This window comes from Magnolia sinica, chromosome 17 (assembly GCF_029962835.1).
Source record: "Magnolia sinica isolate HGM2019 chromosome 17, MsV1, whole genome shotgun sequence".
Taxonomy (NCBI): Eukaryota; Viridiplantae; Streptophyta; class Magnoliopsida; order Magnoliales; family Magnoliaceae; genus Magnolia; species Magnolia sinica.
The window spans coordinates 1,276,435-1,303,754 of NC_080589.1; the positions used below are offsets into that span (position 1 = coordinate 1,276,435).

General features: G+C 37.8%; 2 protein-coding genes across 6 annotated transcripts; both read right to left on the reverse strand.

Moving 5' to 3' along the window:
- Positions 1-684: 684 nt before the first annotated feature.
- LOC131231312 (meiosis-specific protein PAIR3-like) lies at positions 685-6,529 on the reverse strand. Of its 5 annotated transcripts, XM_058227465.1 has the most exons (9): positions 6,122-6,529; positions 5,865-6,009; positions 3,741-3,881; positions 3,573-3,645; positions 3,144-3,293; positions 2,615-2,673; positions 2,056-2,190; positions 1,328-1,423; positions 685-1,065 (listed from the first exon to the last, which is right to left on the reverse strand). In XM_058227465.1, exons 1-9 carry the CDS (start codon positions 6,527-6,529, stop codon positions 998-1,000), a joined length of 1,275 nt encoding a protein of 424 aa, XP_058083448.1. In that variant the 3' UTR covers positions 685-997. The 5 variants fall into 5 exon arrangements, 2 of the variants coding, with proteins under 2 accessions (XP_058083448.1, XP_058083449.1); XM_058227466.1 differs by lacking the exon at positions 2,056-2,190; XR_009164284.1 differs by lacking the exons at positions 685-1,065; positions 2,056-2,190 and having other exon boundaries at positions 1,350-1,423; positions 2,615-2,841.
- A 2-nt stretch (positions 6,530-6,531) lies between these two features.
- On the reverse strand, positions 6,532-7,699 carry LOC131231734 (meiosis-specific protein ASY3-like). The gene is made up of 2 exons (XM_058228036.1): positions 7,202-7,699; positions 6,532-7,119 (listed from the first exon to the last, which is right to left on the reverse strand). The coding sequence occupies exons 1-2, from the start codon at positions 7,697-7,699 to the stop codon at positions 6,532-6,534; spliced, it is 1,086 nt and encodes a 361-aa protein (XP_058084019.1).
- Between the last annotated feature and the right edge of the window lie 19,621 nt (positions 7,700-27,320).

A 27,320-nucleotide genomic window follows, 5' to 3' on the forward strand; every position in this document is an offset into this window, starting at 1 on the left:
GTTATCTCACTACCTACCAAAGAAAGGAGAGTACCATCTATCCTGTTCTCATATGGGTTGCACACAGTCCCAATCCTACCTTAATTTTACATTTATGGTGTGCTTGGTTGCACCAAATATCATGATATTTCATGATTTATTAGTTTGATTTGGCCCAATTTTTCATGATATTTTGTGAAATTTGGGACAACCAAACACACCTTTGATAAATCTCCCGTGTCATAATCACATGATTTTCATTCCTGAAAATCTCATTACCATTAGAAGTTTACCAAGATTGAAGTTAAAACCTAAATGCCCGGTGCCCTCGCCATGTAAGCTTCAATGATTTAGAGAGACTGCAACATACTTCAGCAACAGAACATCTTGCAACCTTAACTCCCTCAAGACACTCGACCTGTTTTGGTGTTTACCTAAATATGTCGGCAGACCTGTGCATGTTCGGCATGCAAAATGAAAATAATATTACAAGGGTACGACCCATTATCATTTCATTCTCTCTTTTTTTCCTTCTTTCTTTTTTTCAGATACCGTTGACACTGCCTGTTTGGTATGTATCGTATCCGTTTCTATGTGATTATGATTAAATCACATCAGCTTATGAATATATCATTGATCTAAATTTGCACGGCCAAAAATTTAGGAATTACCTATTTGTCGCTATCACCACATAAAACCTTGGTGCCTCGTAAACAGAAAACTAGTATACAAATCCAAGCAATGCCACCTCAATAGTCATGTCATCAGGCAACCGGGGCCCTCTCCTGTGCATGGTGGTAGACCCCACATGAATACATGCATCGATATCTTAGTGTACCACAAACAAAATAAATGAGTGGCAGAGTAGAATGGAGTGCTGATAAAACATGAAATCTGGCTTACATGTCGAAGAATCTACACACTCCTCTTAATAAGTCTACACATCTCTGAGCAAAAGCCTCCAGTTGGTGAATACAATCAGGTCATTAAGCTTTTGCCCGCAACATAAACCATACCATCAACTAAACAGTCCTTCGCTTAAGCACTCCTCCAGTGCATGTTTCAATTCCTGCATCTTTGTTCTTGCTGCCTGCAAGGAAGAAGAGCAGAAACACTAATGCGAGGTCTCGAACCATAAGCCAAGTATGGAAAATAACAATTTCTGAGGCAAAGAATGTAAGTTGGTGGTGGGGCCCACAATGCACCGAGCATGAAGTATCCACACCTGACGTGGTGCATGTTGGCACCAAAACCATGGTTCCAGAGGATAGTGGATGGTTATTCCTATCAATTGCAGATGCATCCTGTCCGATTCTTCCTAGTAAATTAGAACATGTAAACAGACAACTTGCCTTGTGGATAGCGGCGATGCTCTTTTCGGCATCACAAAGTTGGATCTCGATTGCCTCTTCCACTTGTACGAGAAGCTTCCTGTGTGATGCCTCTGAATGGTATAAAAGAATCAACATAGCGGATTAGAATTTGGTGCTTCAATCAGCATATGAAAGATTCTTCAGTTTTATTATTGCATGGAAGGATCCTAAAAAGTCATGGACTCAAAAAGTAAAAGGGATTAGGGATCCTGAACATAAAAAAAGGATGTACAGCATATAGAGGTCTGCTATTCCTGCCCATGTGAACAAGGCAACCCAACTACACAGCACATATGACAACCTGACACAGTAAGGGATCTATTTGCCATCAGGTGGATCCCACCATGTAGATGCCCTGACCCAAAAGTCGGATGGTCCACCCAAAACATTGGCTATGGTTTGAAATCAATGGATGGCTAAAGAAAACCTGGTCAAGTATGTTTTAAACCTACATTTTGTTTCGAACACCATGGGCCCCCTGATGAGTGGACTGGCCTGATTTTCAGGTCAGGGCATCTACAAGGTAGTGGACCCATGTGATGGACCAATTGTATCTCACACGTGTATTAAAAGTTGTCAAAAGTGGAGGTGTGCATATAGGTTGCCTCAAATGGATGGGATGATTAGCAAACCTCAATCTTGCATACACATGTATGCATGACTCTTTATACATTTTGCAATACAGTAGATAAGATTCCCTTACTCTGCCTCTCTGCATTTCCCTTTATTTCTAGATGATATGCTTCGAGCTCTTCAAGTGCCATCCTGCACTCTTCAAGGTGCTTATTTACATCTTCTTTGAACTCATCATGTATGAGTTTTAGTCGCTCTTGTTTCTCTGCATCAATTCACCAAATCAAACTTTTTATGAAAGGGGCATAAACTTTACTGAATTTACCAAACACCACCTATAAATGACTATAATGACCTCACACTCTACAGAGTTTTATGCGCATTCTTAAAGGGTAACTGCAGCTATAAGGCACTCAGGCAGCATGCAGGGGTACAGATGCACACGAATGTGGATGGGCGCTGTAGCCATTGACTTGTAACCATATACCATATTTTTAGAGCCTGGCAGATAGGTGTCCTGATACAGGTTTTCAGTTTGTCACAGGAGTAGAGGCGTGTTGGTAATGACAGTGAAATTTTAGTCTAATGAAAATGGGAAAGGAATCAAAAGATAGAATTTTAAAGGGGCATTTAAGCTAACCAAGAGATCTGTTTTCCATAGACAACTTGCTCTGAAATACATTTTGTACCTTGGAATCTCGATTCCAAGCATTTTCTCTTGGATTTGCTGAGGTTTGTGAACTTCCCTCTGCAAAAATAAATGGTTAACACCGAGAGGCTTATGGACGAGTGGAATTATATATTCTGAACGTCAGAAAACGTGGAGTTTGCTGATGTGCATGTGGAGCACACTGTTTCTTGATCTGGATGATTGTGACCCCACAGTGGATGGAGAATTACCCAAAAGAAAATAGTCCTGTATAGGAGAATTCCAACCATGCAATCAGTGGCCCATAATGGATGGTTTAAAAAGAAAAGGATATCACAACAGTCCATAATCAACATAAAACATGCCGGTGACCGAAGGGTTAGGATCTTTCAGTCCAGCACATCTTTGGGGCATGGGCCCATCATATCAAAGATCTGGCTCACCAGACCATGGACCCCGCATGTATGGAATCCTATACATCAGGAAACCATACATTTGATGAGGCTCAGGACCCTATGATTCATCTACAAAAGATATGGTCTTAAAAAATTGAATGTAGAAACACCTACACATCTGCCTGAATCTGTGACACAACCCCCTGCAGCTGAAAATGAATTCTGTCAGCAACAGATGCCAGAATCACAGAGCTTTTCTTGCTTGTCTGTGACTTCATTTTGGTTTTATATCTTTCTAAGACCAATGCAAACTGTTCAATGGCCCTGGTGCACCAAAACAAAATCAACCCATAAGCTTTCCTTGCTATGTGAGACAATGAATAAACCAAACACCACATGATAGAGGATAAAGCCACAGGTTCCAGAATTTTTTTAATTTTTTTAAGAAGGATAATTTTATAAACTACAGACTTTTGTGCCTTTTGACATGGCAGGGTTATTATCAACCAACTATATAGTTTACCTGAATGCCATTGTTGAGATGCAGATTTAAAATGAGATTATATTGAGTTACTGGAATCAGCTATTCAGAAAAGGAACAACCTTCCCAAGCCATTTTCTTGGGTTTGCTCTGAAGCTCCTTGGAACCTATTGATTTCTTCAGTTACTAAGAATTCTGTGGGAAGACAGAAGAAATGTTGGATTTGGAGTCCAAAGAAATAGTAAGGCACAACTTCTAGACATAGAATTTTGATAAAGTAATGGAAGTGCCTTTCGAGGAGGATGAGGTGGGGCTGAGTTGACAAAGTTTAATGTCTTCTTGACTGTGGAGCCTTTTGCTACATCGAAGCATGAATGGGGGTTTCTCATGGCTACCAGTTGTTGAAGGCCATTTCTCTCTTGTTGTGAAACCTGCACATCACATGGGGTATTATACTAAGCATCTATCCTTGTGACCCATTTTCTCATTATTTTAGTTTTTAACATTCACAACACTTGGATTAGAAGATTTCAGAAATTCACATAAAAGGTCCTGTCAAAATTTATTTATTTATATTTTTTATTTTATTTATTTATTTATTTTAAAGATGAGAGAGAGAATGCAGAAACTCAATGACGCCTGCTAATGAGTGTTTGCATCTGTTCCAGATACATATGAGGTGGTTAACATGGATTTAAAAAGAACTGCAAGATATGCATATCATGGAGGGGCATATAGGTAATTCGTATTGAAGCAATCAATATAGGAAAAAAGCTTGAACGATTGAGGTTTGCTAATTTCACTTGCATTGAGCCTTGCCCATTCACAAACACGCATACATGCCAATATGGCAAAAGTGTTTTGGTTGAAGTTTTCCATAAGGTGACCACACTGTCTAGATCTTCTGGCCATAAAACCGTGCCATCTCATCCCTCACATGGGCCACATTGTACAAAACGAACGGATGAATAAATTAATTTGTCCTATACATCCATTTGTTTTGTAAACTGCAGCCCACATGATGAATTAGATGGCCAACGTTTTGAGCCATAAGATCCAAACAGTGCGACCCACTTGATGGAACTAGAAGATCCAAAGAGTGTGACCCACCTGATGAAAAGCTGAGATCTCACACATGTATACCATATAGGCATGTGTCTTGCATGTGGGCTTAGCAAACTTCTGAAAGTCTTATGGAAATGAGGAATGTAATAAACATGTTTGCAATTTGCTGGATGTTCTGCAACTAAATGTCAATAAACGTATATAGGTACAATGTTATGTTAGATTTTCATAATTCATATGCATGTCGCATGGTCTTTCTTCTTCTTCTTCTTCTTCTTCTTCTTCTTCTTCTTTTTTTCCTTTTTTTCCTTTTCTTATTTATTTATTTTATTTTATTTTTTTTGAGGCTAAGCATGGTTCATTATATTGTACGTAAGATACATCTTACTTTGTACCATGTAGTCATACTGTACTAAATGTTGAATTTGATTCTCTGTGACTACGATGTGCAACATACCATTGGTTTGTTGTGCCTGGGCAACATGGAATGAAAGAAAGGAGAAGAGACAGAAAAAACAGGATATGCACTTAGATAAGAATGATTGGTGAAAAATGATTTGTAAGCCAACCCCAAGTAGATCGGACAAGGCTACAATGATGATGATGATGATACTCAAATGTAAAAGAAGAATTATTCAATCAAGAACCAATCATACATCTAAAATAATACCAAAATATGAGCATTCTTGAAGTTTGTCTGTTTGGGAAAAGTTCACTCAGCTATTTTTCTTTATTGTACTGCACCGTACCCTCAAAATGATACAAACATGACTTCTATATGCCCAGAGAGCACCAAGATTTGATGCATACATTATTTCCCACCATTTAAAGATAGTTGGCAGGACCCAACAAAAAACTTCAAACTTTGATTTTCAAAAGTCCATTTTGAAATGCATGTTAACATTCCCACCCTCCATTGTTGGATGGTGGGAGATATTTGCATACCAACTATCACCACATGCTGAATGCACACAATCTTTTCCCAAATGATATATGCAATTGAGCTCTCCTTATTGTCATCTGCATCTACCACTGAAACTCTAACACCCACTTATCTGGTTTCCTCTCTTGTTGTGAATGTTTGTCATAAGTTTCCATCATCTACTATCGTTCGTCTGCATTTCCTATATTGCTGAGTAGAAAATTTGAGAACATCCATCAGCACCAAAATTGAATGGTGCCAATGGTGCCACTACGCGCAATAAATGCAAGGGAGACCCTAAAGATTAGGGAATAAGTGACATCTTGCATGTTTCATCCTTCAAAAATCAAATAGTACGCATTTATATCTATGTATCCATATGTATCTTCGCATCTATGCATGTAAATGCATGGAGCATATTTGTAACCTTTGTCAATGAGTTCATCACATTCTGAACTCTCAGGAATCTGTTCTTCCATTGACGATAGAGATGACCTCCTTTTTGCATCTTTCTTTTCCATAAATGGTAATGATTCCTTGGTGAGTGACCCTTTAAACTCCCTGGTATCATCCTGAAGAATCATTAAGGAAATGCAAAAGGGAAATATATATATATATATATATATATATATATACCAGCTTCAAAATGATTGAAATCAAGCACTTGCAAAGCAGCAAGGATACAGAGGATTCTGTGTACATATCTGATCCAACAAAACCCCATCTCGAATGCTGGAAAGTTCTGATGTTACAAAATCCTTCTGCAGTGACTCTTTTCTTGGATGCTGCTGAACTGTAAAAAACTTCTTCCATGGTTGTGCTCTTTGGTAACAGTGGGCTAGGAATGCCATTTTCCATTGGTGTATTCATTGTAAATGTCGGATGGTCAAAATCATCTTGTTGGTATGTGTTATTATGTAATGGTGAACTGCCAAACTTTTCTTGGGCGTGTGTGTTCTTTGGTGAGGGATTGTTGAAATCTTCTTGTGGGTCTGCATTCTTTGGAACTGGTGAGCTGCCAAATTTCTTTTCAAGATTTGCATTCTTTGGTGACTGCAGACTGTTTAAATGTTCCTCTGGAGCTGTCTTCATTGTTATTTTGAATCCTGAAATTCTTCTAGGAACAAATTCTTGGGTTTCAGGGAATATTTATTGTTCTGGCTCTGCGATGGGGGACTGTGAAAGCATGCCTCTGTATCAACCTTTGGTGCTGTTTTCTCAGGTGGTGAGGGTGTTTTTTCCCTTGCAGGGGATTGTAAACTCTTCTTACAAAATGGTTTCCTAGAGAGGCAGATCCTAGGGGCCTGAATTCTAGTACTCCGTTTCCCACGCTTCTTCCTTTTACAGAAAGAGGAGCTACCATTGGCAGTCCAGTGTAAGATTCCCACTCTTCCTTCTGCTTCATCAAAAGCAAAGACGTTCTTTTCTGGACACTTCAGTTTAAAGCAACTCGAGGTAAGTACCACATTCACACCCTTGTTGATCTCATGCTGCAACTTCCGCTGCGTTTTATTCACAGCTTTCTTTTGAGTTAAAGAATGAGTAAAAGGTCTCAAAGCATTTTGGTTAGGACTTTCAGAATCAGTTTCAATGGAATCTGAATTCTTCCAAGGTTTGACGAAAACACCCTTACAATCCCCCCTTTTACCTGATTTTAAATTCTTAACTTCCACCTTGAGTGACTGTGAATTCAAATTCTGATCATTCTGTGAAGGTCCCAAATATTTCCCAAAGCTTCATTCTTAGAGCTTCATTTCCCTTTGCCGTTGTCTCCAGTTTTTCTCCCTCCGCTCCCTTATCTGACACATGCATTTTCTGTGTAGTTGCAAATGCAAATTCTTCCACCCTTTCCACATTTTCTCTCTTCTCTGTCTTCCTTCCATAGGTAACACCATCAAATTTCTTATGCAAACCATCACTGGACTGTAAAATGGAAGTTCGACTTGCATAAAGCTGAACTGTGTTTGTTATTGCTGTTTCTTGATATAATGATCGCGTAGAAAACCATGCTGCAGTCTCCTGGTCTGGCACTTCTGCTTGTTTCCCTTTTAATACAGATTTCAACCGTGTGTCCTTGTCTGCTTCCATGCTTTTTCCTTGAGAAGAAGTAACTTTCTTCTCCATCGTCCGTGATGCAACTTTACCTTCCTTTCTAGCTTCAGTTCTGGTCTTCGCAGGTGCTTCTACTGTAATTCCAATTGAGATCTTCCGAGACTGGTTACTTGGATAAAAATTGTTGCTAACACTTTGGCATTTGCCCATATGATCCTAAATAAATTTTCAGCCATGAGTTATCTGATTTTCTACATTTTTTTTAGCTGATTGCAGTTTCGTGCAACAAAATATTTTTACAAAAATGGGAGCATACAAGACAATCCAAAATCCATTAGGAAAATTTAAACGCTTTGTTTATGAGCTAAGAAAGGTGTGCTTGACTAGAACTTGATAAAGAAATAACAGCACAATCTAATTTGTGTGCAGAATGTCAATTTATTATCCTGTGTGATGCATCAAAATTTGACAGTCTGGGATGCGAATCATTCATCTGGTGGGCCCTGCAGTGAATGGGTCAAGGCAGAAAATTTCCACTGACCTGGAGCTAAGTCCATAACCTACAAATGGATGAAAAGGGAAATTTTGAAATGGCCACCATTCAGTGGGAAAATCCACCAATGGGATGGGTAGGAACATCCAATCAGTGTGATTTTCAAATAGTGGCTTCTTGAAGATGGACTTGCCAGATAAAAACCAAGGTCCCCAGATTGCTGTGGGAAAATCTCCTATTCTTGTGCAGAACACATAATACAAATCACTGTGTTGTGCACAAATCAGAGAACACCAAAAAATGACATGATAAATATAGTTGATATTAATGAAAACATACATATATAGCTCAATAAAAGGAGAATGTAGCTCAAATAGGTAAACATTCACTGACATGAGATAACAAAGGATAAGAAGAAAGTGAACAATCACATGGTACATATGGTCAAGCTGTGTGGGGCCCACCATGATGTGCATGCAGAATAACTCGTCCACCAGTTGGTGTACCCCATGTTAGGCCCAGAGCCCAAAAATCAACCTGATCGAAAACTCAGGTGGGTGACACCATATGGAACAATGGGGAACATGGGGGAGGGCGACGCCCACCATAGAAACTTCCAGATCTCATGCGGCCTCCCATGTTGTGAATATCCCATCCATTCCACTCATATGATGTGCACCACCAGGATGAAGGAACACGCCAAAAATCAGGCCATTCCAATGAATTTGGAGGGTTTTGTGATGATTCTACTTTGTTCCCTGCAGTGTGGACCATCTGAGTTTTGTACAAGGCTGATTTTGGGCTCAACGGTAAACATGAGGAGAAATATCAGATGCACGGTTTGAATTCCACACACAATCAGGTCGACTGCAAGTGATAATTTCCTGAAGAGCAACTTGTATTATGATGAGAACTTAAAGACTGTTTTCCAGGATCCCTTACTTCAAGTACATTTCTTACCCGATCAAGCTCCATTGAATCAATTGCTATCATTTAACTGGAAATCAGAAAACCAAGCAGCAGCAACCTGAAAAAATCAAAAACAAATATGAAACGTGACAGAGGGAAAAGAAAATTAATGTAGAAAAACACCGATAATGTGAGCCGATTTAATCATAAGCACGCAACATTTTCTCGAAATTCGGCATTCTTAAGCTGAGAACTTCATGAACACATTCGAGTCAGCACAACCAAAAAAAAAAAAAAAAAAAGCAAGAAAATGATTTGCCAGTCTCATCAGATCTAAAATTACATAGGTAGGGAATGACTTCACTTCTCAGATCTGTTATTTTAGCATTCAATTTTAGGTAATTGCGATTTTATTATATGAAATCCCTAGAAATTCTTGGAATTTTCACGATCCGATCTTATCATGCTCCGATTTCCTCTAATTCCAGGGTTTCTTCACTGCCCAAAAACCAATTGAAGATCAACGAACACGAAGATGATTTGTTCGAAATTTCATTGAAAAGTGAAAGGAAGACGAAATCGAAGTGGAAAAAATCCAGACAGGAGAAAATCGATCGCATTGGAGTGTAATCATATAGAAATCGCGGGAATCACGTACCGTTCGCTGCCAATCATCGAGCTCGGGCGCTGTTTTTTTTGCTGAAATGCTTCTGGAATGAGGTTTTTCGTTGGAAGGAAAGCAAGGGTTTGTAAAAATGCAGGAGAGAGAGAGAGAGAGAGAGAGAGAGAGAGAGAGAGAGAGCTGCAAGAACAGAGTAGAAGAGGCGGGAAACGATGTGCGGATTAGGTTTTTATGGTGTGCGTTTATAACAAATTAATAAATTTTAGTTACTGATCAGCCTCACACTTACGGTAGGTACCGTATCCATTGATCACTGAACAAATTCCCTTTCGGTCGTCCATTTTCTGGGCACCAGTTGGATGGATACGATCAATGGATCAATGAGATTTCCGTCCAGTCCTATTACCAGGGAAATCAACTATCACGGTCTGGATTGACTTTGCATCCTTGCCATGGAGCAGTGGATGAGTTTTGACTGTTTAGCTGTATAAAATGTGGAAACACATACATGAAAAGCCTTGGTAGAGCTCTACGCGCCTGTAAAGGGAGGTCAATAGGTCATGTACACGCCACCGCTGCCATCAGCCCGTGGCTTGTGGTCGGTGCTCTGTGGGCCCCACCATGACTTATTTGTTTCATCCATTCCGTTCATCCATTTTTAAATATCATTTTAGGGCTTGATCCCAAATATTAGAGGAATATAAATCTCAGGTGGACCACACCACAGGAAAACAATATTGATTGGATATCCACCATTAAAATACTCCTAAGGCCCACTGTACTGTTTATTTGACAGCCAATCTATTGATTAGGTCATACAGACCCAGATGAAAGGAAAAGAAAATAAAGATCAGCTTGATCGAAAACTTTTATGGCCCTTAAAAAGTTTTTAATGGTCCACGTTCATTCAACACTGTTTCCTGTAATGTGGTCCACCTGAGATTGTATAACTCATTTTTGTTCTAATACCATAAAATGATCTTAAAAAAAATAAAAATAGATGGACAGCATGGATGAAACACATTCATCATGGTGGGCCCACGGAGCACCGACCATCAGCCATTGGCCGGTGGCAGGGGGAGTAGCCAATCCGTTTCCCACTGCAGGTGCTAGAGTAGCCAATGGATGCGCTATCATAGCCGTCCATAAGGTAGGTCACACCTGTTGCATGTTCTCATCCAAGAATAAGCATGATCAATTCAGCAGGTGGACCATGATTCTTGGGCGAGAATATCCGTAAAATGTGGTACCTTTTATGAAGGACGCAGGGAAGGACGTGAGATCGAGCACCTCATTCCTAATTGGGTAACTGTCCTGAATCCATCGAATTTCCCTCAACTCCTCGCAGAACTCCTCGAATACAACAAAAATAAATAAATAAATACAGAAAATAAATTCTATTAAAATCGAAATTGTTTGATAATTGACTCATCTATGTGTTTGCTACATCATTAATATAGGAAAAAAATTAAAATTCGTAATTATCAAAAATAACAAATTTCTAACTTTATTAAAAATCTTATTTCTTTTAAAATCCTTTTAAAGCCTAATTTTTAAAAATAAAAATTCTAAATAAACTTTGCTAGAAGAGTCATAGCATAATTACAAGTTATTTCTAAAAATGAAAGGAAATTTAAAACTCTGAAAATAAAAAAATATTTAAAAATTTCAAACTCACCAAAAAAAGAGTATTTTTTTCCTAAAAATTTATTTTTGAGCTGAAAGCGCATGTTTTCCAATGAAACGAACAATTTTGACCCACTTTATGGGTCTGTTCACCTTGGATAGCCCGTTTCAGTAAAGATTGATGAGTTGCGCACGACGTAACAATACCTAGATCAAAAGTTACAGTTAATTTATGGTTCACCTTCTTTTGGCCCAAACATGCTACGAACGTATTTTTCACACGTTCTACATCAATGAATGGATTGGTTCTATTACGTGTGTCATGGTAGCAAACATGTAGCGCGTTTTGACCTGTTACAGGCTGATGGGCAATTTGCGACGTATTTTTGCGACGGACTTGGTCTGTCACAAAAATCTCTTGGTTTAACGACGGATTTAATCCGTCGCTAACAGAAAAGGTCCGTCGCTAAGCTCGTCTTGCTCGAATATCCATGGTCCTTACGTCGCGGAATTTAGCGACGGACCAAAATCCATTGCTAAAATCTGATTTACGAGGGATTTTTATCCGTCGTAAATAGGCGACGGACGAAATTCGTCGCAAATTTCGATTTAGCGACGGATAATGATCAGTAGCAAATTCCCTCCCAAAATTCCAAATGGCGCGCTTTTCAGTTGCTTTTGCGACGGATCATGGTCCGTCGTAAAAGGACTTGCCTTACATTATTTTTTTCGTTTTTTTTAGAATATGGTGGAAAATTAAGTTTTTTTGTAGTCTAATAATTGTTTTTTAATAGAATTTCAGTGGTTTAATTGTACATATTTGTATCTAAGATTATTTTTTAACCATTGATTGAATGCAAAAAGAAAATTTATTTTGTTTTTATATCAAATGAGTGGAATTTTATTTTTATTTTTTAATTTAAAACTAATATTTAAATGATTTGTAATATCACATGAAAAAGAATATTGAGAAGTTTAAAAAATTTAACAATGTTTGAGAAAAAAATTAGATTTTGAAAAAATAAAATCGTGATTTAATAAAAATCTATTTTGTAGGAACAAAAAAGAATATTTAATAAAGTTGATAAATTTGAAAAAAAAAAGCATTTGATTTTCAGAAAAAAATAATATCCTGGAAAAGAAAATTAAAAACATTTTTAAAAATGTGAAAAGTTTCACAATGTTGAAAAATGAAAATATTTTAAAAAAGAAAATGAGAGTTTGAAATTTGAAAAATAAAATAAAATTGTGAAGTTCAATAAAAATTGACAAGTTCGAATAAAATGCTTCTAAAAAAATGTAGTAGTAAAAAGGAATTGAAAATTTTAAAATAAAACAATATTGAAAAATTGATACTTTATCAAAAAACAAACATTTTTAAACGAAAATTAAATAAGTTGAAAAATTTTGTGATTTTGAAAAATAATTGAAAATGTTCAAAATTCGAAATTAAAAGAAAAAGTTATTTATAAAAACACTAAGATTTTGAAAAAATATATATAATTTAAAAAAATTGAAAAGTTGAAAACAACATGATGCTTTTAAAGAAAAAAAAAATCGGCATTTTGGAATTTTTGGGAACAAAAATAAAAAATTGTGAAATTTTAAGATATTTTGAAAATAAAAATTTAGAGTTTGTATTTTAATTAATTTTTTGAAATATTTTATAATAAAAATGATATTTTATTATAAGTTTTCAAAGAAAAATTAAGAGTAAAAAAATATACATCTTGAAAAAAAATGTTATTTTTAAATGGAAATTGAAATTTATTTATGAAGAAAATATTTTTTAATAAATTGTTAAGCACATCCACTAATTGAATATTTAACTGTTTTTGGACAATCGAATTAGTCCAAATTGAAGAGTAAATAACTTCATATATTTAAATCACATTTCACTCAAATTGTTGATTAATCTTGTATTCCCAGTACCTTTCTCACATGTAGCTAGCTTGAGTGGGGCGAATAACTAGTCAAATTGAGGGTATTGATCAGTAAAATAGAGTGAATGGACTATACATGAAAAATGGGCCAAATATTCTGGTCAAAATTGTGACCTAATTTATTGACCTCGTGAGAACCTAATAATTGATGTTAGTAAGTTTTGTGGGCCCCATCATGATGTGTGTCGAACATCAACACCGTGCATTTGATGTGTCCCCTTTAGGTCATGAGAAATCTAAAAAATCATCCGTATACGAAACTCAAGTGGGCCATACCATCTAAAACCATGTGAAGACATCCTAAAAAAATATAAAAGCACTTGGTGGGGCCCACATGAGTTTTGGATGCGGCTGAAACTTGGTCTGACCCCTCATCCAAGTGGGACACACATAATGAGTGGGTTGGATATGTGAATCACATTTAGGCAGGCCCAATATATGATTATGAATGTTTTAAAGAAACCTCTCTCCACTACATTTAGGGGAGATACTCATTACCGTTATTAGAGTGAACTCTATAGGGTCCGTCATTATTTATTTATTTTATCAACTCCGTTCATCAATGTTAACAGATAATTTGAGGTTTAAAGAACAAAAAGGAAGCATATCCAAAGCTCAAGTGGACCACACCGCAAGAAATAGTGTGATTGAACCTCTACCATTGAAAAATTCTTGGAGGCCATAGAAGTTTTGGATCAAGCTGATGTTTGTGTTTTCTCTTCATCCATATCTATTTGATATAATGAACAAGTTGGATAGCAAATAAACATTACTATGGACCAAAGGAAGGTATCAACGGTGGAGATCATTATTCCACACTGTTTCGTGTGGCATGGTCCACTTGAGCTTTGGATTTAGTGAAAATTTAGGATCAACCTACACCATTCATCCATTTTTCGAGATCATTTTAGAGAATTATCCAAAAAATGAATCATATCCAAAGATTAAATGGACCACACCACAAATACCAACGGGAAGATGATTTTCATTGTTAAAAAATTCATAAAGCCCACCATAACGTTTATTTTCCATCTAATCCATTCATAAGGTCACAAAGACCTGGATGAAGAGGCAAAAAAAAAATCATATTGATCCAAAACTTATGTGACCCCCTAAAGGGTTTCAATGGTAGACGTTCAATCCCCTAATGTTTTTTCAGTGTGGTCCACTTGATAGTTAGATCAGTCTCATATTTCATCTCAAGACTTAAAACGAGCTCGTTAGATGGATGGACGGTTTGGATTTAACACATACCTCATGAAGGGACCCACAGAACTTGCTGACGTCAGCTAATCAACTTCCCTTTTATTTGAGGACGGGTTAGGGCCGGCGCCCTAACCAGTCTCCCGTCCCTCTCTCACCCTCTGTCCCATCTCTCTCTCTCTCTCTCTCTCTCTCTCTCTCTCTCTCTCTCTCTCTCTCTCTTCCTGTCGATCTCTCTCCCTCCTCTCTCTCTTCCTTGCTTGATCCTGTTGCCGACCGTCCTACCCACGCACGCCCTCTCGCTCTCTTTGAATCTGTAGTTGAAGGATTAAATCTCCAGCAGCACTGAGGTATTTCTCTCTCTCTCTCTCTCTCTCTCTCTCTCTCTCTCTCTCTCTCAATCTCTCACAATCTCAATTCCGATTTAGGGTTTTTCGGATTTTAGGGTGGATTCCACCGGAATGTTTATTTGCCATACAACCTGTTGATATGCTAGGTGGGGCCCACGGTGATGTTAGTCGCAATGGGCCGTGTAGCCCGCCTTACCCAAAAATCCGACCTGGATTTGGGGATTTTAGGGCTTACAGATTTGAATGTGGAACCCGAATTGGGGTTTTTCAGATTTTACAAATTAGGGATTTGGGGATTTTAGGATTTTGGGGATCTGAGGATTTTTGGAATTGGGGATTTCACCTTCATTATTTATTTATTTATTTATTTTGTTTTTTGTTTTTTGTTTTTTAATTTTTTTAAACCCCTTTTACCATTTTACACATGATGTGTACTTTATGCATGTTCAAAATTGATAATATCATGATATGCGATTACTTTCCATGGGGTATATTGATTGGAAATGGATTATTGATGGGTTTTTAAGTCTTTCTAGTTTATTTGTATTCTTTTACATCTTTTTTTTAATTAATTAATTTATTTATTTTTTAAAGAAATCAGAAAAGCCTTGCACAACAACTTGCAGCCACGTGTCAATATAGCATAACTTGCAAGAGCAAAGCTTTCCATTAAGTGGGCCATGTTATAAGTAATATAATGAAGCAACTAGTTTGAAGCCTGTGACGTCTTTAAATGTGAAAGGTTATCTTCTAAGATATGAAACCTGTTAAACGTCATATCTTCTCAATTTTATTTTTCTCTTTCTGTTGTGATTAGCTTTGGCTGTGGCATCTCCTTTTTCCAGATATGAAGACTTCTTTGGGGGTAAAAAGAAAAAAAGTTCAACAAAGCTCAAGTCCTTCGATGGATCTGAAGAACTGAGCATAGCTGAGAAACAAGAAGATGGTAAAGGAACTCTTTCAACCCATGAGAAGAGCTTCAAAAGATCCGCTCTAAAATTGAGCAGATGGAGAAAGAGAACTTGGAAACTAAGGCCTGGACTATGCAGGGAGAGGTAATGATTGATTGTCAATATTCTTATATCCATCAGCTAGCCTATCTACTGATTCTACCCTGTTGTATTTGTATTTGCATTTGGTTCACAATCCTTTGAATCAAATTCACATGATTGGTCATTGATTTGTTAAATCATTATTCTGCTGGGTTCCTGGTGATAGGTAACCGCTAGTAAAAGGCCGAAGAACAGTGCACTCGAGGTTGATCTGGATTTTGAGCACAATGTAAGACCACCCCCTGTGATCACAGAAGAGGTTACAACATTCTATCCTTTTACTTGGTAATGCATTTTGAGACAAACTTGGTAATGTATTGGTATGTATTGGCTATAGAGTTGTATGTATTGGTTATTGGGGACAGAACTGTGGAATTTAGTCTTTTTTTGTCAGTCAGTTTGGGAAGATTATTTTAAATCAGTCCAGAAATATCTACTAAAGTTTATTTTATATCAATCATTCTATCCTTTCTTTTCATGCTGATTTTTCTGCTCATTCTACTGCCCAATACTATTTTCAGATTAAGGATCGACGAACTTCTGACATCTTTCAATAATTATATCTAAAAGTTGGTTTTTCTTTCCTGTGCCTGGAGGTTAGCTAGCAATTACAAATTATGGAATGGGTGTTTCAGGGGCATTTTGGTGATGTTCAAAGGGCACCTAGTTTGTCGTCTAAAGCACCAAAAGAACTCAAAGAGCTGGTATGTGTTATTTTTTAGAGATAGCAACTCACAGAAGTGCTCTTAAAAAGTCCTCATGAAATGGGTTGTTGCAAGTTTGCGTTTATGTGGAATGTTGGACTAAAAACTCCCATTCTTAATCTTTCTTAATATCTGCAGGATGAGAACAAGAGCCAGAAGGGGCTGCTTCATTTTTTGCCTAACAGATTTTTGTCTGTTTTCTTTCTGTTTTGTTAGAGAGATTGTCAGTGAAGAACGAGTGATGTTCCAATGCATTCTATGCAACTCGCTGATTGTCACTGGTTCCAAATTTTGTCTCAGAAGTTGGAGGTTTTTTCATGCAAAAGCTGAGTCAATGGAAAGTAGGCTCATGTATTGCATAATTCTCCAACTGGATTTTGGCAGCATTTCAGGATTTCGGAATTATGCTCAGGTGATTAGGCTAGCACTTGATATATTAACGGGGGCGTTGCTATTTTTAGGAAGCAATCTTCTGTTCATGTTATTGAAATTTAGGCCTGTTTGGGTGCTGCTTGAAAATAACTTTGAACTCATTTAAGTTAATGGTGATAATGTTTCAGAACATGAAATTCATCAGTTGCAGAGCTATGTGACAAACTTCATGTACTAGAGAAATCATCCTAGCTTTTGCTGAAATATTTTCTTTTATCTACTGCATGCTATATTTAAGCCACCAAAAGCAATGCGAGGAGGAATCCCCATTTGTTTCCCGCAGGTTCATGCATGCTCATTTCTTTTCTTGTGGTATCTAATTCAAAGTTCCCGACTAACATCATGTTTTAATGCTCTTGAAGTTTGGAAACAGTGGATCACTGGAGCAACATGGGTTTGCAAGGAACAAGATTTGGACCATTGATGATGATCCTCCACCTCTTCATCTTGCTGAGTACATTGGAAAATCTGCTATAGACTTGCTACTGAAACCATCTGAAGAGGATCTAAGTGCTGGCCCCACTGGTATGAACCCAGTACCTATAGACAGTTGGGCTATTGTTGTTAGTCTTTAGAACATTTGGGTAGTATTGGACTTGCAATAATTGAAACTTGATCGGGTCATTGGAATTTGGAACTCTTTTGTAGGGCATGTTTGCATGTGAGCGGCACTAATCAAATCAGATAAGATTAGCCTGATGTATTTTGTTTTCTATGGGGAGACGAAATGAAATGAATTGATATAGTTGACCTTTTAAGGTGTTTCCCCTTTAATGGGGCTGTTTGCATTAACCTTTTTCGATTAAAATCTTTTTTCTATTAAAAAATATGAAAAATGTTGGGCATTGCCGCCCTTCCAACTAGCCCTTAAATGGTTCAGATGAAAAATGATGAAACTTTTGTATCTTCTTTTCTATTCTCTTTTTCGTGTTAAATTCTCTTTTGTTTATTTATTTTGTATGCGATGTCTTGCTGATGAAAAAATTTACCGTGCATTTCAGTTTTGAGTTCTGTCTTAGAGTGGCTCTTGCGTTGAATGGAGATCTCACCATGATATCGCAGATTAGGAACCTCGACAGCAAGCCATTTAGTTTCTCCTTTGTTTTCCACACATATTTCTCTGTTTTTGACATCAGGTACAGAAAAATCTCTGTTGGATTAGAATCGACATCCCCGTATTGGATAGGACCATAGAACTCATTTTCATTTAATCCACTGATTGAATTATCATTTGATATTTTTGTCTTGTTGTTCAAACTTAAGTGTTAAAATTCAGAATTGAATTTTTTATATGAAGCTTCTTAAGCTCACATGCAGTCCTCCACCCACACCTCTACATGTGACCACACATGCCAACCTTGCAAGTGCATGCAAAAATCAAGCAGTGTGTCCAGTGGGCCCCACCTTTTAGATGACCTGGCCTAAAATCCAATCGGTGTGATTCTTGGTCATGGCTTGCTCCCTATGTTACTATTGAATGAACGGTCCGGATTGATGATCGGGCACCCCACGTGTCACGTTGGGGACATTTAGCAAAATCCACACAACTAGTTGGCATGTGGGACCCACCATGGTGTTTGTATGGTGGGGCACACCATAGAACTGGTGTGAACATACACACAACCCTCAAGTCCAACCGGTTGGACAACAAGTTATACTCCACCCAGCTGATAACTTCTAACCAGTTAAGAGCATGTGAAATCCAGCCCCTCAAGTTATATGATGCCTTTTGAAACTCATTGCATATACAATGTCCTTTTAAGCAGGAATTTCAATGGGAGCTGTTGCTGGAATCTCTGTTGCAGCGGTTGCCATTATACTGTTTCTAGTTTTGTCTATACATTGGTGCGTCTAGAAGAACGAAACTGAAGAAGGCATCATTGCTTCGACCACCTTTCGAAGATAACTCTATTCACCATGATAAGGTAAATCTCTTGGTTAGGCATTAATTTCTACATTTTCCTTTTAGGAATGCTCCAAGGTTCCGCCGAGGCCATGGCAATCTGAAAGTGATTAATGTTAGGAAAGATTGAATAAGGTGGTTTGTTGCTCCGAAGGTATTCAATAACGGTAATGGCCAGCATAATAGGTGGTTGTTGAACTGTTTTATGGGCTGTAATGGTCAATTTTCATTACCTATTTCATCAATAGCTGATCTAATTTTAACTATTTATTTTATATTTAGTTCAGTTTCTTATCAAGGCCTACAAAGCATCCAAACACATTAATATTTAGTCCAGCTTCATATTCAGCCCAATCTTTTGAATGTGATTCTTATTAAACAATCGTGTGAATTATTTTTTGCATGACTGTCAGGTGTAAGATTAAAAAAATAAAAAATCTGCCAACATTTTCGTTCTATTTAAAGATATTTTAGCGACGGACCAAATCCGTCGCTAAGTTCTGAAAGAGTTGAAACTCAACGACGGATTTTTTCTGTCGCTTATCCGTCGCTACTATTTTAAATGACGAATAATTCGGATGGTTTTTTCAGAATTTCAGCGACAGATTTTTAATTTTTTGCGATGAGTCTTATCCGTCGGTGATCTACGACGGACCTTATCCGTCGCAGATTCAACGACGGATTTTATCCGTCGGAATAAAAAAGACCCAGTAAACAGCGACGGAAGAAATCCGTCGTTTATTTGGTTTTACGACAGATTTGGTCCGTCGCAAATCAGCGATTTTGGCGTAGTGGTAGGCCTAGCAAAGCTCTATGCATGGGCTTGGATCTATTACCTTGGTATAGAGGCCAGGCTTAGGCCCAGCACATATGGCGCAGTCATTTTTCACTCTTGGTCTAGATTGGCCTGTAAGTAGGATAGGGGTCAGGCATGCATGACCTAATCAATTTTAGGGTTTGACTGAAGCTCAAGTCATTTTAACCCAACCCAAACTGGCTAAGGCAGACCGGACTTTTACATTACAAGTGTTATATCTCACAAATATGCCCTTTCAATCCTGATGAATTTGTACTGTTGGTTTCAATTTTGAAAATATGTACTTTGTGTATGTGTGGTCCACTTGATTGGTTGGATTATAAACATTTAAGTGGAAATTTAAGATTTTATCAATTTTCAGGGTAGGCCAAGCGCGTTAGGTCGGGCCTAAGCTAAACTACTTTTTAAAGGCTTGGGCTTGGCTGTCGGGTCTTTAGTGTCAGTGCGCTTATGTATACACCCGATTGGTGCATTGTTACTTGATGGATTTTTATGGAAATGCAGCAGATGTTAAGTTTTAAAAAATATTCAAATTTTAATTAAATTGTGTGGATCATCATCATGATCATGTCATGTTAAAAAAAAAAAATTTTTTTTAAAAAAGAAGAAACATTTATCACAGAAAAGTAACATATTTTTATCATTATTGGCCTATCAATGTAGGGAATTTCTCTTTGATTTATCACAGGAATAGGAGGATCCCACACTAAGATGTATGTACACGTAAGAGACTTGGAAGTTGGGAACATCCCACCTTTCCACTCTCTGCTTTTTTTTGTATGGGATATCTAAGGAAGCTTAGACATGCCAGGGCTTTTTTATACTTTCCTCCCTGCATGAGATTGTAAATAAGTAGGGGTTATTGTTTCAGGACAGCCACTCACTATAGTGCTACACCGCTACAGAGGTTTCAGTGTACCTTATTATGAAGAAAGCTTATTTACTTTCCAAATCCATACACTTAATTATCCAAATCCTTTTGTTATTTGTGGTAATCATAATTGGCAATTCCATACAACCCAAAGGAGTGGATCAACAAATCTTAGCCATCGAACATCCATCGAGTAGGATTTAAAACAAATCAACGGTTAGAATTCAAAGTTAATAGTTGAAAACCTAATTAACCAATCAAAAATCATAAAGGTGCTAACTAACCTTTAAAATGCCTAATGAACAATCCAAAGTAAAAGATTAACCCATGTACTAATCTCGTGAGCAAACTAAATAGATCCCATGTTAAATCTAATGAACTTTTGTAATAATGATGAAACCACCTAGCTACACCTACTTTTAATAACTTCTAGGTGACATTGTATAGCAAGCAAAAGCATTATCAATTAAAACATCTCCACCTACACATTCTCAAGTCAAAGAATGTGATGAAGCTAGGGCAAACGCAAGTACATTCTAGTATAACATGATGGGGTTCTCATATTAGTTACTTATAAGTGATTTTACCAATGTAAGTGATCAAAGGCCCCATTTAAGAAATCATTCGTAGCAAGCTTATAGTCACATGTGGGGTAAGGTGAAAGACCACCAACAACAATTTGGCCCCAGTAGTGAAAATGATCTATCTTGACACTAAGTCAATTCCCTCACATAAGATGACTAATTTGAATGATATAAGGATATTCATGGGCTCATATAATTATGGCTAAAGCACCAAGATTCATGAATCACAACTCTCCATGTTCACACAGAGTGATGAATTCATATAAAGTTGGATTGTTGTTCACATGGCTAACAGCAATCCGACTGTAGCCATGTGAACTCCAAAAGATGGTGTTGTTTGAATATCAAGTATAAATCACAAATGCATTAAACAATGGTCATCTTATATTTAACAAGAAAGAATATTGACTTTGATCAAGTTAATGATTATTTTATGTAATTCATTGACGTATTTGCGAGGGAATCTAATTTCCTTTCACTTTCATATCCATATACTAAATTTTTCATGTCACACCAAATGCAAAATGAATGGATTTGATAAAGGTGCCTAATCATGATTTTGTAGTACATCCAAACAAGTCCTCACCCTTAATCAAAAGCGTAGCTAAGTTGGGCCTATATAGGCTCAGCCAAGCAAGCCCATCAAGATATTGGACCATATGGTTATTGAGATAATATGGTAGACTTAAAAGAACCAGAATATGGTAGAGCCATCTCTCCTTAAGACATTTTTGACTATTAATTATTTTTGTTTTCCACTATCAATTTCATGGGTAGAAATCAAATGGATAGGATTTGTCTAATAGTTGTGATCTTTGAGACAAACCATTCACGCCCCATGGCCCTGCACATGGGCGTGCTTGATTTGAGCATGACCTTGCCGTGAATGTTGTAGAGAGATGACTCTATCATATTTTAGTTCTTCAAGGCCTACCCTCTCATCTCCACTCGGGTTAAATTAAGGACGGCAGTAAGCCGAGTTTGGGCTAGCCTAGGCTAGGCTTGGCCCAACCTGACCCTTAAGACCCAGCCCAAGTGCAGCATGGCCTAGCATAAGATGCCAATGCCCAAGTTGGAAAATTTGGATGGATTGCCCAAACCACCTGGCCTGAAAATGAATAAAAATCCTTATTCTCACTTAATTAATTATTCCTAATCTATCAAGTGATGAAGTGACCTACACATGCAGAAAAAAAAAAAAACATTTTAGAGGAATGAAATGAACGATCCACGATCTACACTCAAGATGCATTGTTTTGTCTAATGGAGGATTGGATTGGCGTGTGTATGTATATATGCAGAGGCATGCTCTCATGCGCACCTTTTCGGACAAGCAGCACGTGTGTTAGGTATAAAATTTAATTAGTCCACGTGATGCAGCACCTCATGAAACCTCTCCAACAATAGTAATAGGGATTGCCATCAATAAAATCTCATCATGCCTGTATCGGCAAGATGTGGATTGGGTACTGCCCCACTAAAGCCGAGTTAAGGATGGACCCAATATGACGGGGTTTGATTGTCCAAAATCATGTTATTAGATATGGGGGCCATGTAAAGTATATTTAAAAGTTGTTCCATCAAGTACGGATTCATTTCTAACAATGACTTACCATTCAATTAAACTTTCTCCTATAATCTTTAGTTGCAGCCTGCCATCTAATTAAACCCCACCACATGACGTTCATCCACTCAAGGAGAATATAATTATTTGTTGTTGTACTAACACTTGTGTAGGCTAGACGGTATCGATCAGCCTGGATTAGGCCTATCTTTGATAGTGGCATACCATCCAATCAAATTTTCTAAATCCATCAACTATCCAACCAATGTTCAAACTACCACAACCATGACGTCCTTTCCCAAGAGAACTGATCACCTTCACACCTTGGTTGGTGAATTCTTGCATTTTCCCTATGTTTCCTTAAAATCCAATCGGTCCAAACGGTGAATCACATCAAGGAGTTTACTGTGTTACATTCATGATCTGATGCGATTCATTCTATAGTCCACATGCGAAAAACCAGATAGATCATTGGATCTCCATTGATTTTAGCAGTGTGTACGTTCTTATTATTTAAAAAAAAAGAAAAGAAAAAAAAAAACTGATTTTCTGCCCAAGTGATCAATATGGTGTCGCCCACATTTTTCCGTTTATGAGAAAGCAGGGGCAGTCGTTGAAGCCCCCCAGGGTGAGAGAAATGAAAATAATCACATAAAACGTGTTTGTCAAGGTCAAACCAAATTACCCGATGAGAATTTTTTGATACTCTGGCAGAGTATGAGACCTGCTACGTATGCACTCAGAATCTAAACATGTAGCAGACATTAACTCGAGTTAAACCAACTAGGTTGTATGTAACCTTCTTTTGGTTACTTACTCCGAAAATCAGATCAGTAGAATGATCCTAACCCCTGATTGGGGGACAATTGTACGTGGAAATAAGACCGTCGGATATCTTACATTTTTAATCGTCCAATAAATGTCCACCAATCCAACAGTAGGAAAATCAATCAAGCTTAATTTTTGATACATGACAGATCTAAACTAGGAGCTATGTTTTGGACACGTATGCTATTTTCTAGCCTGTGCATCATCCATCACACACTGCCGGACTATTAAAGCTTTACTCATTACCATAAAGTCTCATAACACCCAATGAATGCTAAGAGGCCCACAAAGCAAGCCAAGAAACGGGATCTTGCCCCTCTAATGGGCCCCACAAGGGGAACATGCTTACGTGGGAAAATCAAATGCCGTCCCATGTTTGACTGAGAAAATCAGAGATCACGGATTAGGCGTGATAAAAATGAATGGAATCCACAGATTGGAAGAGATGAAAGTGGGGTTGGTATGTTTTTTCCATGTGTTTTAGGTTTACATAGGGAGGTCGGTTCCGCTACAACCAATGTGGAATAAGGTTATTCTACAACTACATGCATGTGTGGCCCACCTTGATCTAGTGGCCGCATCCACTCCATCCATAAGGTGTGTCCATTCAGGTTCACCTTAAACTGAAAAAATCAGACCGATTGAAATCACAGGTGGGTCACGCCACAGGGAACAGTTTGGATGTGGTCTACCACTGTTGAAACATTTCGGATTGTTTGTGGGCCACATTTCTTTTGTTTATGACATCTAATCCATTCATAAGATGAAACCCATATGGATGAATGTAAATATAAAAAATAGGTCATTAAAAACTTTGGTGGGCCACACCACTTAATTTTAGTGGTTTAGACATGATTTTTACGTGGGGTGGGTCACCTGAGTTTTGGGTCACTCTGATTTTTGGTATTTAAGGAAAACATAAGGATACATACATTATGGACGGAGTGGATATCATGTTGACATTGAAATGTGCCCCATACACGTAGTTGTAAGAGAAAGCTTACTCTACAAACATTGTAGAGGAACCCAGCCTCTTGCATAGGTAAAAAGATAAAGAAAAAAATAAAAAAAAATAAAAAACATTGTATGGGAGAATGGGGGCAGTGTGATGACATATTGGTTGGGTGGTCCACCAGGTCTAAGACATGGAGCTCCTCAAACGAGGCCATCTCATGTCCACCTCCTCCCATCAATGCCATGTTTGGTTTGAACTTTGAACCATGGACACGTTAGAAATGTTAATGTGATTCACACAATGCGATATTCAAGAAGTGATTCCTACCATGAGCGCCAGCATGACATGTGAGTGAGATCCGAGTCATCCATCATCCCGAGCCCCATTGGTTGGTCCTTTCATCAGCTGGGTCCCAATCAAAACATACCATCAATCACCTTTTGTCTAACCGCATGATGAGCGGATCAGCCAATCTTTGTTTCATGGGCATTTATATGGTGGACCCAGCATGATGAACGGATTGGATCTCGCATGTATGTGCTATGTGGGGCATTTGAGCCACAAATCACCTTTTCACTCTCTCCTTGCGGCTTGGATGGCCTTAATTTTTTGGAGGAAATAGTGTTGTAGGGATATGCTTGAGATGCACACAAAGTAGATGTACCAAAGTTACTAAACAAAGAGAAAGAAAGAGGCAACATGGAGGGAACATCCTTCCACTTTTTCTTTCCTGTTACAACCCAATCTCCATTGGCTTTCTTTAGGAGCAAGGTAGCTCACCTACATTTCTTTCCTTTATAAATAAAGAAGAAGAATAAGAAGAAGAAGCATGACATGTATGTCATGAGAGAGATGACTTCTGAGGTAAGACACATGTGTTAGTTTTCTACCATTTGCAAAATGAGTGGGGCTACTCAACTATACACATGGCACAGTTGTATGACTATTCAGACCGTCCTATTTGTTAGAAAAAATTTCTTTTGGATACATCGAAAATAAAAAATAGAAAAAATAAAAATTATTACTAGGCTGAATCACGTATAAAATACGTTGTCCTTAAAGTGTGATTTGCCCCCTTATCAACTGTTGATGGGTTACAAGCGAATTGCTTCTAGGATAATACAAGCCTTATCTGGATCCAGTGCGTAGCAATCACGATAGGTCCACTATGGAATAATTTTAACACAGTAGATTTATTCTGGCAGACTTAGACGATGGAGGTGATAACAGTATTCTAGTATGAAACTATGGACTGTATCTGATTTGATGGGAGAGATGGTGTATTGAGATGATGAAATCGGACTAGAATGGTCCAATTTATATAGGCCTCAGGTTTAAACCCGTTGCTGTGTGGTATTCAATGGTCCAGAACGTTTGAAAAATGTTTCTAGCCATTGTCCATATTAATCCCAGACGTTTCTGGTCATTAGATCTGTAGATCTGACCGTTGGATCATCCTACCTCGTCCGTGTTCGGACCGTTGTGGCTTTTAAGGTAGCTATCCGTTTAAGAAATGGCTGGACGTTTCAGATTTAAGATCCGACCGTTCTCAGTCACCTATATACCTATCATTATTTGAAACTATTAAGAATAACATATATGTATTATATCCAAACCGTTCATTTATTTTGTAACCTCATTTTATAGCATGGGCCTAAAAATGAGGCAAATCCAAAACTTATGTGGCCCCAAAGAAGTTTTCAATGGTAAGTATTCAATTCCCATTGCTTTCTATGGTGGGGTCCACTTGAGCTTTAGATCTACCTGATTTTTTGGCCCATGCTCTAAAATGATCTCAAAAAATGGGTGAACGGTGTAGATATAGCCCACTCATCATGGTGGGACCTACACAACTTGCTAAAATTGAGTGAAATTAGCACGGGACCCGATAAGATTCCATCTAACCTACTTCCAAGCTTTTCCACTCTTCCCAAACATGGAGTGGTATTGGCACAGGACCAGATGCAATTCCATCCCACGTAAGCCCATCTAATCCAGTCGGCCAAACAGGCCCTAAACTATCAAGGAAGTCAAGCACATGACATGCATGCCATGATCAGAGAGAGAGAGAGAGAGAGAGAGATTTGGAGAGCAGGTTACGTGCGGCCTTCATTATAAATTGTATGTGAAATTGTAAAGAACCGTGCTATGCATCAAATATGAAGATCAATGAAGATGTATGAAAGATGCACCTAATTGGATAGCTATATCCATAGAAGATGGCTAGAATCTTCCTCATCTTACACCATTAGAGAAGCATCGTGATGGGATGAAAAGCTTTTGTCATATATAAGCATGGGGACCCAACTTGTTTATATAACTTAGACATTTGATGAGTTTAGAGTCCATCGAAACTCATCTCCTAAAGGCTCCACACGAATTTAGTAATTCTACTCCAACTAAGGCACTTTGTGCGACACGATTGTAGTGCACTATCCATTACATGATTTTAAATAAATCACAAGTAGGTGGAGCCTACCTTATAGAATTCTTACATCCGCCTCACTCAAGGTGGTGCGGACCTTATTTTGGGATCCGCCTTGATGTATGTATTCTATATCTATGTTGTCCATCCATTTTGCCATATCAATTTAAGGTGCGAGCCCAAAAATAAAGTATATTCAAATCTTAAGTAAACTATAGTACTATCGGAAATAATGTTGATTGACTATTAACAACTTATAATAAACTACATAAGTTTTAATCAAACTAATTTTAATTTTTCCCTTCATCTAAGTTCATTATTTAATCTTATTAATAGATTGGATGGCAAATAATTATACTACAGAAACATTACTATATGAGCACTTGGGAATTTTGTAATAGTGGGAGGTTTAATTAACATTGTTTCCCGTGGCATGGTCCACCTAAGATTTGGATCTTATTCATTTTTTAGCTCATGCTCTAGAATGATCTTAGCAACATAGATAAAGGGGCTGAGCATAGAATGCATGCATCAAGGTAAGCCCCACATT